At 43.6% G+C, this 15,773-nt stretch overlaps 1 protein-coding gene across 2 annotated transcripts in view; it reads left to right on the forward strand.

Moving 5' to 3' along the window:
- LOC147018206 (protein NipSnap homolog 2-like) overlaps window positions 1–15,381 on the forward strand; it is a 35,251-nt gene extending 19,870 nt beyond the window's left edge. Inside the window, exons 6-10 of one of the 2 annotated variants that reach the window (XM_085897671.1) lie at window positions 1,509–1,649; window positions 1,822–1,853; window positions 2,253–2,347; window positions 6,650–6,733; window positions 14,397–15,381. In XM_085897671.1, the coding sequence (XP_085753797.1) occupies window positions 1,509–1,649; window positions 1,822–1,853; window positions 2,253–2,347; window positions 6,650–6,733; window positions 14,397–14,461 (417 nt within the window). In that variant the 3' untranslated portion in view covers window positions 14,462–15,381. The remainder of the gene's footprint in view (window positions 1–1,508; window positions 1,650–1,821; window positions 1,854–2,252; window positions 2,348–6,649; window positions 6,734–14,396) is intronic. The other variant, XM_085897672.1, reaches the window with a different exon arrangement.
- The last annotated feature ends 392 nt before the right edge of the window (window positions 15,382–15,773 follow it).

The raw sequence follows: 15,773 nt of genomic DNA on the forward strand, positions 1-15,773 counted from the left end.
TTACGTTCACCATTGTAATTTGCTTCCTAGATATTTTGACTTGATTATTTAGATCCCGGAATTTGGTCATTTTCTTGACTTCTGCGTTGTTTTGGCCAAAATCGCTGGGAACACCTTAATTAGCAATGCCGTCATTTCTTTTTTGTACCTCAGTACTACAACCGGCCATGCGTGTGTGCATGCGTTCGTGCGTGCACCGCCACCGGTCATCAGCTCCACTTGTGAGTTGAGTCTGAACAGAACCTTCCTTGGTCCCAAAGCACCAATCTCCAACCCAGCAAGGAACCACGACTCATGGACCAAACCATCTCCTCATTCATGCTCCGTTTCTCTCTGCACCACCAGGGGTTTGCCTGATCTCACCCAGGGACATCCCTGCTTTCTCGGACATGGCACGCCGCTGCCACCAGTCGCCATCACCACTCATGGTCACATCTGTCCATGTGGAGAGGGAGTCGCACCGCGGAAGGGAGTCAACAAAATGGAGTCGTCCTCGGTGGGAGGGACAAAGTGTGCTAAGCTGCACGTCTAAGCCACGTCCCAAGCGCCTTCGCCTCCCCGAAGCCATTGTATTCAGCGTGGTCCTCGACCCCTCCGAAGCTCGGAGCCACCCTCAACGAGATGGTGGTGATGAAGCCCTCCAGGCTGCACGGCCAGGCTGCATCCCAAATGCATGTCGATCGGTGCAGCACTATGCACCCTGTGTGTGTGGCCCTCGACGTCATTGAAGCTGCCTCAGCTGCAGGACCAGGCCGTATCACAAACACATGGTGAACGGCGTGACACCGGGTGGCACGTGCGCGATCATCTTTCCTGCCAAAGCTCCTACCCTCGTCGCAGTCTTCGCTCCCATCAATCCCTGATGAGAAGGAGGCGGCAAAGCGCACCGCCTCCCCCTCCCCCTCACAGTGTGTGTGCGTGCAGTCCAGGGCTTAACTCTTTTCTTTTTTAACCATTTGCGCTTTCGTCATCCAATTTTCAACAAAACTTTATTGTGAGAACAGGGAGAAGACTAAATTACAATTGGGTCAAAGAGCAAAGTCACAGTCAATACAAATCGGCCTTATCTTCTTGAAGCACTAATGGAGTGCCCTGCCAGATGTCAAGCACGAGAAAGGTGGGTTGTTTTTTATTTTTATTTTTTAATGCTTCCATGTTTATTTATTTATGAGCTTCAGTGTCTGTCCAGGCCATAACCTTTTAACCATTTGAGATTACGTAATTAAGATTTCAACATACTTTTATTATGAGAAATATTAATAAATACTCGATAAATTTTGCAATTTTTGTTTTTAATTTTTTGTTCATCTCCTGTTTTTGTCAAGTTTAGTTTTCAGTACAAAGCGGACGCGGATGGGCTTTGCATTTTGGGATGCTTTCTACTTGTGTATTGTATTGGTATTGTTTTATATTGATGTCCATTACATCATTATATTAGTAAAATATCAGTTCCCTTTGCCCTCCTTACATTTTATAAATTTATCCCAATTCTCTTGATAACCATGCAGGAGTTTGCAGAGTTCAGGAAGAAGAGAAGTGCAATGCTCATTTCTAGGAAGAATCAGCTGCTGCTGGAGTTCAGCTTTTGGAATGAACCTCAGCCTCGGGCTGGGCCCAACATCTATGAACTGCGTAGCTATCATCTGAAGGTAAAATTTGTGGAATGAAAGTAGTGTTCAAAGTTTTCAAAAAATAAACAAAAAAAAAACCTTAACTCTCCCCCCCCCCCTCCAACCCCTCTTTTTTTGTATTTCTCACCAGCTTGATCGGTCCTTAAACCTGACATTGTACCTATGTTATTGCACCCTACCTTTACCGTAGCCTGGCACACTGATCGAATGGGGTAACAACTGGTAAGTTGTCCAACGCTCCTGTTTGTCCAACATTGTGCAAAGTGCAAATGGTGCTAAACTCAAGCAATGTGCAAATGAACAATGATGCTTTTAATAGACACCGATCAACAAAGTAAATTCTGATTGGACGTTTTCTACTGAATTGTCATCACCTCCCAACGGCCTCGGTAGGAGGAGCCTGTTCAGTGTTGAACACTGAACAAGTTCTTCTCACCGAGACCGCTGGGAGGTGATGACGCATCAGTAGAGAACGTCCAATCAGAAATGATGCTTTTCTTTTTCTTTTTTTCTTAACCTATAAAATGTGTTTTTTATAATATAGTTCTCACTGACCTTTATAATAGTCTTTCTTGAGCTGAATATTTCATGCCGGTGAACATTTTCTCTTCCAACTACCAGGGCAAGAGCGATTCGTTACCGGCAGGATGATGATGAACCCGTTGGAGGATTCTTCTCGCAGATTGGTGAACTAAATGTAGTGCATCATCTTTGGGGTATGGCATACAACTGGACAACTGTCTCGATGGTAGCAGTGCACCACTATTTATTAGAAAAAGGTTTTGTTGCCATAATTGACTATCCCAATTTTTAGCTCCACATGCTGCCATCATCATGACCAGAAGCACTTTGCCATGTAGGTGTAGGTGTGTCTTGTTCGTAAAAATAGGTTTCAATGCCCTCCACGTGAAAACCTTTCTTAAAATCTCACTTGACCAGGAAACATCAAAATCGGTGAGATGGCAAGCTGTGCATATTCGAGACAGTAGTAGGCCCTCAAGGATTGCTTATTGTAATGAGGGTAGGTCAACTGATCATGCGTTCACTGGCGGTTTTGTCTGAGTTTGAGTGGGCTCACCAACTGCTCTCGTCTTGGCTTGAGTGTGCTCAACTTCTGTTTAGTCTCAGCTTAAATGTGCTCACTGTCTGCCGAGTTTCAGCTGGCAGTGTGCTCACCATTTCTCTTTTCTGGGCTTGAGTGTGCTCAACGTAAAGCTGTTTCGAGTTTTGTTCATCATGAAAGTTTGAATATACTAAAGGCCGCCACACTGGTCCAGTGTTAGCAGAGCATGCTGAACATCGAAGAACTTCGGAGGAATTCTACAATCAAGCCAGCTTTCCTGTCTGAATTTGGATGGTGGACATTGAGAAGATTATATGGTGTCTTGAAGAGTAGGCCATTGTGTGCCAGTATGTGGATGAATTCCTCATTTGGAGCTAGTTGGATAACAAGTTCTACTTGAGCTTTGCAGACGGCACAGGCACGGAGGGCTAAATGGCCTCCTTTTGCACCTAACTCTCCTTGTATTGTGAGAGGGGTTAACAGGGGTAGAAAATTTCATTGTTTTGGATGAGAGGGTGATCTGAGATGATGGTGAACAGCTGTATTGAAGACCTGGAGGGAAGAATGGCATTGAAGAGAATGTGGAAGTTGTGGAAAAAGAGGAATGAATGAGTGGAGGTGGGCAGTGATTCTGGATTTTGGGTACTTCCCCAAAAGGGTGTTGCTGGTAAATTGTATGCACCCTGCAGAAGTCTGAAGGGGCAAAATATGGAAAGAGCAGATGGTGCAAGACCAGAAAGGATCAAGTATAACAGAGACCAACGACCTGTCTGCGATAGGGAAGTGATAGGCCCATTGACTCAGCTTCGTCACAAGAAATTCCAATAATCTTGAGCAAGGTTTGAGGCAGGGGTACCAGCCCAGAGGGGAGAGCAGTACTCCAAGCTGCAGGTGAAGGCCTTGTAGGTCGATTGAAGTTGAGGTGTGCAAAGGAGACTTTGTATGACTGAGGATACCCAGTTGGCAACTGGCTTTGGAGGCCAACTTAAAAATGTGGTTTGCCCAATAAAGATTGTGGCTGATAGTGAGACCCAAGAGTTTAAGTGACTGAATTTCTTCAAGGGGATTGTGAAGAGAGTAAATTGAAGGGTTTGCCAGATGGTGCTTTTGGAAAGAGACAGTGGGTGTGACATTTGTCAGGATTGAAAGACATATTCCAAGGGTTTGACCAGCTTGTTATTTTGTCAAGGACTGAAGAGAGGGAAGAGGCTGCTGCCTGCCTACCTGAAAGATGAGGGATGTCACAGCAGAGGGGGCAGTCGTTCGCCAATAGATGAAGAGGATTTTCCAGAGTGAGAGATTGTGAACGAAGATTAAGAAGACGACTGAGCCAAGAACACTGCTTTGGGGGCACTCCAGCCTGAACAGGGAGAGGAGATGAAAGGATGTCGTTGAGGGCCACATGTTGGCTACGAGAGTGGAGGAAGTCAGTAAACCTTATGTGGAGTTGGCCTTAAATACCAGAGGCAGAAAGTTTGAAGACTGATCAGGCGCATGGAAACGATTTGTGTTGCTGTGTATTCCTATGTTTTTTTTTATAAAAAGTATTGTTAAAATCATGCATCTTGGTCACGTTCACCAATGAAAGCTTCCGAAAAGTCGGCAGAAAAAAACCTTCCTTCCCCACTTGCGCTACGCACGAGCAGTCAGTTATTTATATTGTGGGTACTTTTGTATTTGCAAGCTAACTTTCCAGTGAATGTCGAGAATGCGCATGTTTGTGAATGCCTAATTACAATGGTGAAGCCGTGACATGGGTTATGTAAGCGCTGTATAGTTGACTTGAGGAAATGGAATCACTCTCGCAAAAAATTCAGGAGAGCGATTTTCAGCTCTCGGAGATTTTATAAACGTGAGATGATGATCTTTGCCAAGTTACCTAAAATAAATAATATATGACGGTGAGATCTCCTGCAATGAGAGTCTTTGGGCCTCTCACTCTCTCACCGCAGGCAGGTCGGTGGCCTTTCTGTCTTCTACCGTCTCCTCTCCGGTCTTGCCCCCCCTCCCCTCACTGCTGTGTCTGCGATTTGTCCCCACCATATTTCCGCAGGGCGCTCAAGGTCCGCCAACACCCCCTTCTGGTAAAACTACCAAAATCACAACTCACTGCTCACCTTCACTCTTTCATTCCTCTTTTTTCCCCGCCTTTGGAATGAACTCCCTCACTGTTCAATCCCATTCTTCCCTCCAAATCTTCAAGACAGCTGTTCACCCCCCCCCCCACATCCAAAATGATAATTTCTCCCCCAAGCCCACTTCCTTCCAACTTCCAGTTGTTTTTTTTCCTGAGAGTTTGCTTCTCTATCCATCTTGTCTACCCCATGTGTCCTCCTTTACCCCTCATTTCTCCCCACACCCATTGTTTGTCTAATTCTGCCTCTATTTTGTCCTTCAACTCTGCCGTTGGTGTTTCTCTTTCTCTCTTATGTTGTTTTTGTTCTGTTGCGTCCTGATCCATTTAGTCGTCTTGTTCTTCCATGAGCCTTGATGGTATATTAAAAAAAAAAAAATCAGAGGAGCAGGAGACATTTGTGGGAAAAGTTCAGAAAGGAGGATTTGCCATTTGGAGAAATTTGGGTCAGAAAGTTCATAGATTGAGTGTGTACCACAGAGTCTTTTTTTTTTGTTTGTTTTTGCTGAAGTGCCATGGCTGGTAGGAGAGGTATCAACACCCACCCAATTGGCATGGTGACAAATGAAATCACCACATCTGAGGAAGAGAGAGTTGGGATGAGTGGTTAAAAGTTGGTCCATGTTGTCTGAGAGAGATGTCAGTAGAGTTTTCACTGCATTGAAGATGGAACAACACAAACAAACAAGAGGTGGCAGCAGAGGGGAAGTCAGCAAAAGGTACTCCTGGGGGTTGGGAGGTGTAAGTTCAGTACACAGACAGTGGGAAATGAAGTAATTGATGTAAAGTGCAACTCCGCTGCCATAGTGGGTTTCAGGCATATAAAATTGGAGGAGGCAATTGCCAGGGAGAGACACTAAGGAGTCGGGAGGAAGGATTCTGTTAAACAGATGTTTGGTTTATCAGCAGTGGCCTGAATTGAGAGATCTTTCAGGTTGTAGCGGAGGCCTCAGATGTTTGAGCTCCACACAGTTAGGGATGGGAGGAAGCATTGGGAGGGTGCAGGAAGAGGGGGTTTGAAGGGGAAAGATGAGGGTGTGGGGTGAAGGGAAAACATTGAGGGGGGACTGCAGGAAGAGGGGGCATGAAGAGGGGGGGACACAAAGAAAGGATGGGGTTGGAAGGACGTGGGCTCATAATAGGGGTGTGAAATATTCAGTTTGATGGTATTGAGAAAAGGGAGAGATAAAGAATGAAGTACAAGCAAATTGAGATAATTTTGGAAAGAAGAAAATAGGTCTGTTTATTTATTTAAAGTGAGAAGGGGAGGCAGAAAGGACAATAGTTGGGGAAAAAGAAGCGGAAAGAGGAACTGGCATCAAAATGGACAGAAAATATGCCAGCCAGCTATCTGAGGAGTTTCACGAAAAGAAATTTGACAATACAGCACGATAAGGTGCAATTCAACACAGAAAATTGGATGAAAACACAAACTGCAACAAAGGGATGAAAATATAATATGACGGATACAGTTCGGAAAACTTAGCTTTTATGAGGTGGAAGCATCAGCTGCAGATTCAACTGACAGGTGGAGCAATTCCTGAACCGGAAGTCCCATTCAAGGAAGAAGTTGTGGTGGTGACATATTTCCACGTGCAAGTCGCGGCAGTGTACTTTCGAGCAGGTAGAGAGGTATGTACATGCTGCGTGTACAGAGATTTTGTCGTTCACTGTAAAATAAATGCCAATATGACAATTGCACCTCACAGAACCTCAATCTCGACGTATAGCTGTGCAAGGAATGGTTGGAGGTATGGTACACCAATATATTTGTTCAATATTTTGTGTGGTAGAAAGTGAGACGCTTGTCCTTGTGTGCAGCATACAAAGATCTTCAAAGTCGAGCAGAAACGCGACAGGCAGCATGGAACAAGGAAGGATGGGAGGAATGCGTGTACTATACCGGTATCTGTCACATTCCCTCAAATAATCTATCGGGTTTTGATCCTGCTTCTGTCCTTTACCTCTGCAAGAATTTTGATTTACAGAGAATTTGATGATGTACGTCTTACATTTATAGGACCTACTCCTGACAAGAAAAACTTGAGTAGACATTTAAACTCCAGGATGTTGTTTGCAGCTGCCATTTTACAAAATGGCAATTGTCTCTGTGTTTATCTCAGGAACTATTGCATCGAGAAAGTAAATTTTGGTGTCAAAATATAGGTTTTTCTGGTTCAAAAAGCACAAATAATTATAGCTGAATCTATTTGATTGCAATTTCGTCACTGCAGGAGTACTTGCATGACCCTCATGGGGTGGGAGATGGGGGAAGCCTCACCACAGGGGGCAAGCGGCAGCAGCTATACGAGCCGACATCGGAGAAGGGCCGAAAGAAGTCCCATCAGAGTGCCAAGAGAGGAGAGGAGGGGAAGGGAGAATGCAATGAAGTCTGTATTATGCTCAGTCCTACAGTCAGCCCAGCTCAAGCATGCCACAGTTCGAACTATCCCTGCCGTGATGCGAGCCATTCCAGTTGCAGTACACATCTACTCCTAAAAGCACGAGTGATGGGGCCCTCACTTGCAAGCCCATTGGCAACCCATGTGCACCTCCATTTCTGTCCTATTCTTTTGTCAATCTTGTTTCCCGTAACAAATATTTGCATGCTGAGTTGGATAAAGACGGGCGTACATTGTAATCATTTTGGTTAAGTGTGTTGTGCCGATCGAGTTTTTCTTCCTTTCTCTTCATTAATTCATGTATTGTCTCGCCGAAATAGGTGACCCTTATTGTCAGTAATTCTGTCTGTTTGTTACTTGGCGAAATCTTCGATTTTGTCAAGCATGTTGGTCTGTTCCGTTTGTTGGTTTGTTTGTTTGTCCGGTCGTCTACAGCCCAAACGGCTGGACCAGTCGTTCTTAAATTTTTACACCTGATAGGCAATCCACCTGAGACAGTCCGCGTCCAAACCCCGTCTTAATCGGACTAAACATCACGACATGACGTCACACAACGTAAAAACACATTTTTGGACATAACTCAGTGACCGGAAGTCGTAGCGACGCCAAATTAAACTTCATTCAAATATCTAAATGATTACTAAATGCATCTTATTACAAATTACGCATAGCTTTCGCAAGCGTATGACGTCAAAGTTTTGCCTATTGACGTCATTTAAAAAAAAACATTTACGCTCGTGTGCAGCCGAAACTACTAAAGCAATCGTTCTCAAATTTTAACACGTGATAGCCAATCTTGCTGAAATAGTCTAGGATCAAATCATGTCATAATCGCACTAAACGTCACGACGTTACGTCAAAAAAAGGTGAAAACAAGCTTTTGAACATAACTCGGTAACCGGAAGTCGTAGCGACTTCCTGTTGACGCCAAAACAAACTTCAATGGAATATCTAAATGTTTTAAAATGCATGTTAGTACAAATTATGGACAGTTTTCGCAAGCGTATGATGTCAAAGTTTTTAGCTATTGGCGTGATTAAAAAAAAAAATTATATTCGTTGTACAGGTCACAATTCTTACCCGATTTGGATGAATTTTTAAAAGCTGATAGAAATCCACAGTGCAAAAAGATATGTGACTTTTGGTGATGTTTAACATCAGAATCTGGATTCTGCATCACTTTATATTATCACCTATTATAAACCAATGGGAATTTTGTGAATTACACATGGCTATTTCTCAAACAGTTTTGCACTTATTATATTGAAACTTGTACTGTCTATTTATGCATGTAATACTAACATGTGTACAATGTTTGATCGAAATTGACCAAAGGTCAAGGTCAGGGTCACCCAAAACATGAAAAACATATAAAATACATATTTTTGTTTTACAACATATTTCAAACCTGATAACGGGATCGTAAAACTGGTTGAAAAGCAATGTTCCTTGGTATTTTCTACGATCAGAATGAAGGCAACAAGCACCGATGATAAGTTGTTGAATGTCACATGGTGGCTTTAAATGAGCTGTGAAAATTTTCAATCTGCTGCCGTTACCATGACAACGCGCGCCTGATAATTGTTATTTGTGACGTCGCGTCATTTTATTAATGTACGAACAAATAAACACCACACATTCCATGACATTACAGCTTGGACCACCACACAGAAAGGTCAACTAATTCGCCAAGTGTCGTGCTAAGCACGATTTTTCATTTGGATGTTTGTTCGTTTGTCAGCATAATTGGTCGTAAACGTGGCGGATTTTGACCAAACTCGGGTGGTCGGTACATCTTTTGACCTCGTGCTTTGGAAATTGTGATGGTTGCTAGGGACGCTTTGGTTCCCTAGCAACAACCGAAAAACCTTCAAAATCGGTACCGTTCACGCGAAATCAATTCCGAAAGCCATTATCCCACATCGGGTTATGAAATTTGGCACGAATGATCTACAGGTGATGCTCTATCAAATATATTCCGCTTTTTGTGATATATGGAATACTTTACCCGCAGCGCCCCCTACAATTAGGGTATGCGCGAAAATTGGCGAAAATTGAAGGCCCCCTAGCGACGAGGTGAGTGCATCGATACGAATGAAACTTTGCAGATTCATGGTACTCTGAGTACTACAACTTTGCCTCAGGACATATTGAGCGATTTCGCTTAGGTCAGGGGTCAAAGGTCAATTAGTGCAAAAATCGATAATATGCGAGAGCTGGAGGTGCCTTCGCGCCAAATGCTACTCCTAGGGTTATGGTCGGATGGTCATGAAAATTCACACTAATCGTCTGGAATACATTGTGCACAAACGATCGAGCTGGATTTTCGATTTAGATCTTTGTTCATCCACAGCACCCCCTCAAACTTTGGGGATTTCCGATTTCAAACTGCATTTTCGGTACTTTTCACAGTTGATGGAACTGGATGAGATTTGATATGCATAATCTTAAGGTGATTCCCCATCCGCTATATGACATCCATTTTGCTCTATATCTTACAGTTTCCATGCTCGGCGACCCATCGCCGCCTACCGGCTTGTCCTTATTATTATTACTCATCATGCCTGTTTCCTTTTAAAAGCATTGTTGCCGTAGAATCGCCCTCCAGTGTAACCGAATTCTTCTTAAAACTGACTGCACAGGCAAATGAATCAACTCCTTTAACCACATCATACTGTGGAGTCGTTATGTGTGCACAGAACGCCTCTGCTGGGCGTCTTGGGAGTTCATCTCTGGCAGTTTCGCTTCACGAGTCAAGGAGACGAGTCAGATACAATCATACGAAAAAAGGGATTTAGTTTTCTGTCGGTCTTTGTATGTCTGTGGCCGAGTCATTCGGACGTTACTAATCCATTCTCAACCAAACATGCCAGGGGGACTTGGGGTCGTAAAAGAAATACATAAGTTTATAACTACTTGGTTTGCCCCCTCCTGGGGGTTCCAGTTATTACAAGTGATGCTTCAGATGGTTAAATTGTCTGATGAGTCGGAGGCCTTCCCCTTATTTTTGCAGTTGCTTAGCCTATGATGTTTTCGGCTTCGACTGCAAAAAAATCCGAAAGAATTCCCATGTTTTTTATTGGCTTTTTCCACCTTGGAAAAGTGCAATGTTAAGGTGTTTTCATAGCAGCATGAGCGTTGTTACATGCTGTTATAGCGTTTCTCAAAGACCGCTTCTAATCACAAAAATAACTAGAATGTCATGCGGTAGAGCACATACCTTCATTAGGTTGAACAGTCGACAATTTGTATACCACGAAAAGGCCGGATTTGAATCCGGACCTGAACCAAAATCTAATTGCCTTGTTCGTGTCACCTAATCAACTCATCCACCAAGTTTTGTCATAACCTGTCCACAACTTTTTGAATTATCGTGCTTTTCAGTGAACATGTCATTTTTGGCCCTTTCTCTCAATGCTGAAGAATCCAGATCTTCACACAAAACGTAATCATTTCGTCCTTGTAAAACCCCAGCTGTCCACCAAGATTTGGCTGAATCCGTCCATAACTTTTTGAGATATCCTGCTCATCGACAAACGGATGAATACATAATATCCGTCCATCTTCGGTGGCTAAGGTGACCAGAAAGAACAATCAGAGATTGCAGACCCCTGCCAGGACCTTTGTGTGGTGTGTAGACAATGCATTGTCATTACAAATCTGTCATACAGCGGACAAACAGACCTATTCGGTTTTATTGTATGGATTCACTTTCTCATTGTATGTATTTTATGGACATACATTCTTAATAGTACATGCTTTATCAACATACTAAAGCCTGGTGTCTGATTAACAGTTGAGGTGGTTGGCTAAAGATGTTATGGTCGAGTTTGAGCCCGTGTTGTGCCGTTAGATAACATCAGGTGGGTTGACTCAGCCTGTCATCCTTTCGAGGTCGGCAAAATGAGTCGCACAGCTGCGCTCCCAGCAATGATGCAACCAGCAGCCACAGGCTGCATACAAAATAATAATAATAAACATACGCAGTGTAATAGTGTTACGAATTTGGAAATCGATCACACTCAACATTCAGGTCCTTCAGCTCGGTTATCTCGGTAAGTACGTGTTCTATAGATAGCTCGCCTTCCATTGTTTAATGGGTAAATCGATGTAAATGCGCTGTGATTTACTTTAATAGTTAGGGTTCAATCGGAACAACAACAAAGGAGAAGAAGAAGAACCCTCCCGTCCTGAGATTCAACAGCCTAAACAGGAATGACGGTTGGGGCGGGTCCGGCAGAAAGCAAGGTAAACAGCCCCCACCTGTGGTTGCGGGGGGGGGGGCGGCGCACGGAAGCGAGGCGGGGCTGAGAGGGATAAGAAGGGGACCCTCTGCTTGGCTCGAGGGGGTTGTTCTGGTGCTGGTTCGGTTTTTGCTCTGCTTCGTGGTCTGGTTCGGCTGGCTCTTCTTGGTTCGTGGAGCTCTTCGTGGTCTCTGCTTGGTTCCCGGCTTGGTGCGACTCCTTGGCCTCATCTTGGTCGGTGGTTCTTCGGGGAAGCGACTCATCTTTGCGAAGGATCGGCGCCTCGTCTCACCAGCACGTGTTCCGGAGAGCGAGGGGATCCGCCGGAGCTCGGAAAGGATCGCGGGTTGCGGTGGTTGGAACCAGCTCGCCCTCGCTGGTGCCCGGTCCGAACAGCTGGAAGACCACACAAGGTGGAAAGGTGCCAGATAGGTCCTGGGCTTCAGCTCATCTGTCCCTCCAAGCTGAAGTCCGTATTAAAGGCATCAGCCACCATTTATTGGGTGTGTATGTGTGTCCGTGGGCCCATCTCACAAGTAGAAAACTGTTAAGTGCTTTGTGTGCTGTATATAATTGCATTGCATTTCTTATATTCGGTATAGCTCTGCTTTATGTGCTCCCCTCATTTCCCCCATTGCAGTATAAACTAGAGGGGGAGCACTCGGTAGAGTGCAAAACCTCCTCCGCCAATACTGCTCGGTCACTCAAGTGAACCTGATATCCTATTCATTCAATTTGACGTCAACAGTGCTCAGAGTTATAGTTTGCAACTTTCCCTTTTACTTTTAACTTTTAAATACTCAATTCATTCGTCATAACTAGATTCCTTGAGACAGAAATTGATTTTACGTGGGTATATCCACCTGGAATTCCAAAATCAGCCGCAATTATAATTTTGGCACGTTTTTTTTGTTGGAAATCACTTATAACATGTAGAATTGCAAAAAAAATAAAAAATAAAAAATCCAAATTTTGTTGAAAACAAATTTGCAAAATAATTTTTCTCTAACAATTTTTTTTTGGGGGGGGTTGGAAATCACTTAAAACATGTAGAAATGCAAAAAAAGAAATCGAAATTTTGTTGAAAAAAAAAGTTGCGAAAATTTTTTTTCTCCAACAATTTTTTTTGGGGGGGGGTTGGAAGTCACTTAAAACATGTAGAAATGCAAAAAAAAAAAAAATTCAAATATTTTTTTCAAAGTGGCCATTTGGATTTTGGACCAAGTCCAAAATCTAATGGCATGATCCTTGGACCAGACCTAACCCCCCCCCCACCAAGTTTCGTCGAAATCCGTCGAGGAATTTTTTCCGTAATACTGTTCACAAACAAACAAACAAACAAAGGGGTGAAAACAGTAACCTCCATCCATCTTCGATGGCGGAGGTTAATAAACCCCAATTGTTCAATGTTTTCAGCTCGTCCACGTTCCTTCTTTCATTGACTGAGCACGTCGTGTGTGAGGGATTAGTTGGCCATTGCCGTGGTTGCAGGAGAATTCGGTCCGACGTTTCTCGGCGATTAAAACCGCTCTTGATCGCACACGGAACGAGCTCGCCAAGCGGCTCAGTTTCGTATGAGTTCCGTCGAGGGTGAAATTCCCCGGTAGTTGGATCACGGGGGTACTTAGGTAAATTGAAGTTGGCAATCGACCCTACCCCACGTGGTCTACCCATTGGCGGATTTCGGTCTAAAAGGGACCCGTCTTCTCTGGACTTTTCCGGAGAAGTACGATCTGAATTCCGGGCGATCGGTCGAGTCGACTTGCGGCTCCGTCTAGCGGTCGCGCTCACGGCCGACATCCCGGCCCCATAACAATAGTACGTTCTTTCGAGACATACTCGTAATAATATACTTTACGGACAGACTCGCATTGTAATTGTACATACTCTATCAAAGTACTCGGTTGAAAAAGGATAACGTGTAATGCTGACTACTACCAGGTGGCATTTGTGGCCTTTGTTAGTTTCTCTGTCTGTCTGTTCATAATGTGTTAACAAACAGAACCAAATGCAATACCCTCTGGTGAGGGTAATAACAACAATGATATTTTAGTCGTAATATAACATTAACATCATTACAAAACATTAATATTGATAATAATTGTATTCACAAGAGATACTCATGATAATTGGCAATAATAAGGATAATAACATGACTCCCCCTGGTCACTCCTGTAGGGAGTGGGTGTTTTGAGTATTGTTAATTCTCCTTGAAAATGGTTACCACATGACAAGGCTATATTTGAGCTTCTTGACCCAGAAAACCGATATTTTGACACAAATATTTACTTTGTGGATGCATTGGTGTTCTTGTTTAATGGTCACAATTATTCCCATGTTGTGGGGTTGGATGGGGGAAGCTTGGTCCAAGTCCTTCACGAACCAGCTGGCCAGGCCCAACGTTTGACTAAGGTTTGGGCAAGTATTTAGCCATGGTGCCAGCAATAGCTCACCTATTCTTTGCGAAGGACACCGTGGGATCTTTAACGTCCATCTGAGGAACGGCACACACATTGAATCACCCTGCCTGTGAAACGACAGGATGACCGTTTGGAGCAGCTGGACCGAGATTCGAACCCAGGCTAGCTCGACAGCTCGGAAGGGGAGTGTGTGCACCTCCAGACCATCCTGCCAGCCCTTCCTCGATGCAATAGTTCCTAAGATATAAAGTGTGCGCCCAGATATTCACCATTTTGGAATATAGTGGCTGCAAAACTGATGCATCCTCAAGTTTAAATGTCTACCCATGTTTTCTGTATGGAGTAGGTCCCGCAACAAACACATACAAGGAATCAAACACTACATCAAAATATTTGTGTGGGTATGGAGTAGAGCCAGGAGTATTTGATGTTGTCCATCCTTTGTCTTGCTCACCTAAGCATCATCTTCTCTCCCACATTACCCCTTAATGTTTCCTTCCAGAGGCAATGATTCAGCACATGGAGTCTCGAATATTAATTCCTCTGAAGGTTTCTCAACTACAGTGATGAACACATCCTCGACCCATTACGTTACCTTGCGTAAGAGCCTCGGTTTTGTTTGCATCGTGCATGACAAGGTTTCGTTCCTATCATTTCACCTTATTCCTCTCACGTCGCTTCTCAGTTTCAAAGGGTGATCAAAAAGTATCGAGTAAACGGTATGACCCCGGGTCTACCAGCGACAGGCATGTGATGCACCACCACAGTTGCTTCAATCGTTTATTTCACCAATTGTTTTTTTTTTAATTAGTATTATTATTTTTATATATATATATATATATCAACTCGAAAGCACTTGTAAACTTCCCGGCGTTTATCTGGCGAGATATTCGGCTTCCGTCAGCCATGTTTATTGTGCTAATCAGAAAAAGAAAGGAACAATCAAAGAACTTGATACGGAAAAGCAATAAAAGTTTCCCCAAGTTTAGTCGGCACTTTGGGATCACCCTGTATATAATCATTTAGCACTCTGTCACATTGGCATCAAATGCCTGAGGTTTTTTTTGAAAGCACGGTGTGAACATGTACTTGTTGTAACGGTACGCTGTTTGAGTGTACCAGCACGTGTGCGATTTTGGTTGTGCGAGTGCTGTTATTTTTCTTTTCTGAGCTAGCCGATTAAAACCTTTGCCAACGAGTGCCTGCCGTGCCTTCGGAACGAGCGACGACTTGTCTGCAGATCGTCGATAAAAAGTGCATCGGGTACACGATCGCGAAAATGGTGGCTTTGTTAAAGTTTACGTCGACCCTTCATGCCCGTGTGCAAAACGTTGTGGTTTGAGACTGATGCAAATGGTCATTCATCTTCCTGCTCTCACTACACCACGTTAATTGTGTGGACATGTATCATAAGCGGTCATTGTTACATAAGTTGTGAAACCGAAATTGGAGTTTAATGTGTGAAATAAAGTTAAAGTAATGTTGGATTTTGTTTGTTTGTTTTTCTTTCGTTGTGGAGCTCGGTAACCCGTCCGACTGTCTCATTTTATTAAGAAGTAGCAAATACAACTGGTTGCTCCAAGCTATTCCCCTTTCTTTTCTGAGGTTTCCAAGCTTATTTTTCAATATCTGAGCTACCTTGTTATTTCCTTGACGTGTAGCACAACATCCTGGTTCTGTGTGCACACTGAAATTGATTAAAATCATTTTAAGGCCCACAGAGGATCTTGTACATTAATTGTGTAATGTGCGCAGGTCAAGGACATTAGACCATTGGGCTCTGATTGTGAATTACAAGGCCAATCATCACCCATGAAGTGTATGTACAACCTGAGAAGGTATCCCTTGATGGGCTATCTATTCATCACTTGTGTGTGAA

Source organism: Eptatretus burgeri, chromosome 10, assembly GCF_056783735.1.
Source record: "Eptatretus burgeri isolate ZD-2024b chromosome 10, Ebu_testis_v1, whole genome shotgun sequence".
NCBI lineage: Eukaryota > Metazoa > Chordata > Myxini > Myxiniformes > Myxinidae > Eptatretus > Eptatretus burgeri.